Raw genomic sequence first — 4,629 nt, forward strand, 5'->3', positions numbered from 1 at the left:
TGGAGAGAGCAAAGGTGATTCTCTGTGTCCACCCTTTGAAACTTCGGCCTGGGCAAGAAATCTTTGAAGGAGTGGGTGACAGAGGAGGCTGGCCACCTCTGTGACGCCTTCACCATCCAGGCCGGTAGGTGATGGGTAAGGGATTGGGCACAGGGAGACATGGGCAGTCCATTGATTTGCCTGCACCTCCACTCCATCTCTGCTTCCAGGACAGTCCATCAGTCCCAACACCATTCTGGACAAAGCCGTGTGCAATGTGATTGCATCTCTCATTTTTGCCCGCCGCTTTGAATATGAAGACCCTGACCTCACCAGGATGCTGAAAGTAATAGAAGAAGGTTTGAAAACAGTCTCTGGCTTCATTCCTGAGGTAGGAGGTTCAGGGCAGCTTACAGAGCTACATCGGTGCGATCCAGGTTTCCCTGGGGAACATGTGTGCCACGGCTGTGGGGGAGGCCTTCTGTGGTTCAACTACAGGAGTATGGGCCTGTTGACAACTGTTTGATGACAGGAGGGGAGAAGTGGACCATGATCAGGATTTCCAGAATGGGAGAGAACATGGGCTTTCCATTTGCATGGAAGACGCAAAGCCTGTGTCTATCTCTGGGGTAGAATACTCCTTCTAGTCATCTACGGCTGCAGTTGCAAATTTAACAGTTGAGAAGGAGGCAGGTGACAGGCGGGGGACAAAGAGGCTCTGGGTTCGTTGTCAAGGAGGCTGGTAACTGAGCTGGGTCCAGTTGGATACTGAACATCACTAGCACCAAGGGGCCAGACAAATGGTGAGTGAATAAGGAGCCAGCCAAGCAAGCCTGAGCTAAGTCTGGGACCCATACAGAAAACAAACCATGGGCTCTACACATTGTCCTATCACTGTCTCCCACACACTGTGGCATGGGAACCCCAAACATGAACATGATTCACTAATAATGTTATGAAGAGAAAGCTCTGAGACTTTCTCTGTGTCCCTCGTAGGTTCTTAACGCGTTCCCGATACTCCTGCGCATCCCAGGACTGGGTGACAAGGTCTTCCGAGTTCAGAAGACGTTCATGGCCTTAGTGAATAACCTGGTGACTGAGAATAGGACCACCTGGAACCGTGCCCACCCACCCCGAGATTTGACTGATGCCTTCCTGGCAGAGATAGAGAAGGTGATTGGCAGCTCCAGGAGAGGTAGAAAAGGGTTAAGGGCTGAGGTCCTGTGAGCTGTGAGGCCAGATGGGTAGGGTCCTGTGTATCACCAAGTACCTCAGCTCCTGGGATGCTCTAGGGACAATGGGAGGCTATGTAGAACTTCCTCTCCCTCCTGAGCCCACCCTTTCTGCCTGGCCCAGGCCAAGGGGAATCCTGAGAGCAGCTTCAATGATGAGAACCTGCGCATGGTGGTGAGTGACCTGTTTGGTGCAGGGATGGTGACCACCTCAACCACACTGACCTGGGCCCTTCTGCCCATGATCCTGCATCTGATGTGCAGCGTGAGCCTGGCTGGGTCCGGGGGGCGGGGGGGAAGAGGCCCATGCCCCAGACGACTTGAGACACTTGTGGCTCCCAGGACTAACTTAACCCAGACTCCAGTGCCACTTGCTGGTGTCTTTCTCACATGGATTCAACTCTTAACATGGCTGTAAGACAGGGAAGTGCCCTGTGAATGTTTCACTGAGGGAATGCTGTCCCTCCAGGCAGAGTCCAAGACCAGATTGATGAGGTCATAGGGCATGCGTGGCATCCAGAGATGGCAGACCAGGCCCTTATGCCCTACACCAATGCCATCATCCATGAGGTGCAGCGCTTTGGGGACATTGCTCCATTGAACATGCCACGCATCACGAGTCGTGACATTGAAGTACAGGGCTTCCTTATCCCCAAGGTAAGCCTGGGCCTGTTACTATTTCATCATGACAGCTGAGGTCAAGACCACCACATTCTATTCCTAACATGCTCAAAGAACCGGAGTGCATGCAGGCTGCAGCTATTGAGATTCCTCAAAAAAAAAAAAAAAAAAAAAAAAAAAAAAAAGAACTGTCAAGTGAAAATGGCCAAAGGACATGTTATAGAGCATTGAACGAGGATTGGTTGCTGGGTTGACCACAATAGGAAATCTGTTACAGGGCCCTCCAAGGTGCCAAGAGGCTCTGGAATTGAGGAAATGAGGGAATCCTCTGTGTGTAGGGGAAAAGTTATGCATGTGATATGTGGCGACCAGGGTCTTGGCGGCGCCACCCCAGTCCACGTTCACACAATGTGCCTCTTGCCAGGGGACGACCCTCATCCCCAACCTGTCCTCAGTGCTGAAGGATGAGACTGTCTGGAAGAAGCCCCTCGTCTTCCATCCTGAACACTTCCTGGATGCCCAGGGCCACTTTGTGAAGCATGAGGCCTTCATGCCATTCTCAGCAGGTGCCTGGGAGATGCTGGCTTCCCTTCCCATTCCCAGAATGCCTTGAATTGTGAAACCAGGCCTGTGACTCACTGAACTGTCTCCCCTCTTCCCACAGGCCGCATAGCATGCCTCTGGGAGCCCCTGGCCCGCATGGAGCTCTTCCTCTTCTTCACCTGCCTCCTGCAGTGCTTTAGCTTCTCTGTGCCAGAAGGACAGCCCCAGCCCAGTGACCATCCTGTCTTTGGTATTCCAATTGCTCCCTCCCCTTTCCAGCTCTGTGTTGTGATGAGAGAGCAAGGACACTAACTCTAGTCCTGCTCTGAGGACAGGCTGAGCCATGCACAATAAACAAGTCTTGTGGCTGCTGCTCTTTTCTGCTTCAAAACCCTGTCTCTGCTGGGTCCTCAGACAACAGTCTCCAAACAACCTTCTCGCCTACCTCATCCTCTCCAAGACACAACTTGACTGCTGTGATTAAAGGGTGTGCTGAGCCTGGACCGTGGGCACAGGGCTGCAGTTTCAGCTCTTGGGAGCCCAGATCAGGAGGCCCTTATGTGTGGAGCTATCCTGGGATATTCAGCAAGGACTAAGTCAGCCTGGGCTATACAACCTGGAGATTGTGCCTGGTAAAAACTACTGCCATACTACAAAGAGGATGCACAGGAAGGAAGGAAAGGAGAAAGAGAGGAGGGAGGTAAAGAACAAAAAGTTAGGCTGTATTCAGGAGTGACAGCAGACCTGGTGTCACCCACTAAGGCCCATAGAGGAAGGTCCAGAACAGAAAGTAGAGTCAAAGAAGACAGTTGATGCAGGCAGGAGAAAAACTGAATAGGGCTGAAGAGGAGAAGAGGTATTTGAATGAAGAGCTGTAAGTGAATCAGGCTAGCAGACTAAAGAACTACTTGGTGACAGCCGAGCCAACAGAAGCTGAACTGAGCCGGAAAAGATACTGTGAGGAGACAGATAAAAGAAGAACCCACAAAGTATCCATAAGGAACAAATAGGAAGCAAAAAGCAACATTTGCCTTTTTCACGTGGTTCTTCCTCTTTGACCCTTTTTTCATATCTGTACATGGGATTTGATTTCCATTATTTCCTTTAGGGATCAAGTCAACATCTTTTAAAACTCATCATTAGGGTGTGTGCATGGGGTTTGGGGAGATGCCACAGAGCCCATAGAGAGAAGTTAAAGGACAATATGAGAGATTCATTTCTCATCTTCCTCTTTGCTGAGGCAGAGTCTCCCTTGCTGTTTCTGCCACATTATTGACACATTCCAGGAGAGCCGGCCAGGGAGCTTCCAGGCAAAAACCAACACCATATTCTTACAAACACCTTATCTAAATAGCAAGTTACCGTCGGTCTTACACAGGCACAGTGTATCTTGTCTCATCTCTCTTTCTCCACTATACTAACAAGCCACAGATAGCACACAGACACACACACACACACACACACACACACACACACACACACACTTTATACTGGTGAACACAGACTTGTCTTTGGTGTCTTATGCATTGGTTTTCAGACATACAGGCAAAAAGAAAGGACTTGCAACCCGAAGCACTTTATCAATTGCACTGTGTTGTTACTGTGCTCATTTCTTCTGTGACTGTGAATTAACTGGCTAGTGTCCCATCATTTCAGCATGGACAACTCCCTCACTGGGCCTGGTATGCCAAGTCTGGAGACAATTACCTTCAACTTTTACCTGGTAATGACCTGCTTTCTACTTAATTCCTGAAGGATATTATTTTTTTCTTAACAAAGAAAATGTGGGTGACATTCTTCATGATTTGCCTGTGTCCTGCTCCTGTCTTCCGATCTCTATGGTCTCTGATGGGAAAGTAACTGTTAGTCTAAGTATGGTCCCTTTGTGTGTAAATGGAGAATGGATGCTCTACACTGCTTTTTAAATCCTCACTGCAGTTCCCTCTGTCTTCCATGTCCCCAAAAGCCATCTGTGGCTAGCTGAGGTCCCTAAGGAAGATAGATGGCAAGATTGTGACCTCAGACCAATCAGGGGGTAAAGCCTCCTCATTGCAGATCCCCCTTCCAGGAAGGCCTACCCCTCCTCCTCAAATCTGTCCCACCTCCTGAAAGTGGAACTGCCTCCTCACAGTGCTCTGCCCCTCCTGCTCAGCTTGGAAGCCTTCTCCCTGAGTGGATCCTCCTCCTCAGAGTTGCCCCTCCTCTCCACCTCTCCTACCTCCTCCTTCTTCTCCTCCTCATTTTCCTCCTCCTC

At 50.0% G+C, this 4,629-nt stretch overlaps 1 protein-coding gene across 1 annotated transcript in view; it reads left to right on the forward strand.

Annotated features, from left to right (window-relative positions):
* The window catches only part of LOC308438375 (cytochrome P450 2D10-like), a gene marked incomplete at both ends in the record, with an annotated part of 48,228 nt that extends 45,541 nt beyond the window's left edge, over window positions 1-2,687 (forward strand). The window contains 7 exon segments of the mRNA XM_080939733.1: window positions 210-370; window positions 976-1,152; window positions 1,336-1,462; window positions 1,465-1,476; window positions 1,681-1,868; window positions 2,257-2,398; window positions 2,497-2,687. Coding sequence (XP_080795859.1) covers window positions 210-370; window positions 976-1,152; window positions 1,336-1,462; window positions 1,465-1,476; window positions 1,681-1,868; window positions 2,257-2,398; window positions 2,497-2,687 — 998 coding nt within the window.
* Between the last annotated feature and the right edge of the window lie 1,942 nt (window positions 2,688-4,629).

The sequence above is a fragment of the Micromys minutus genome, assembly GCF_963924665.1.
Source record: "Micromys minutus genome assembly, chromosome: 27".
Taxonomy (NCBI): Eukaryota; Metazoa; Chordata; class Mammalia; order Rodentia; family Muridae; genus Micromys; species Micromys minutus.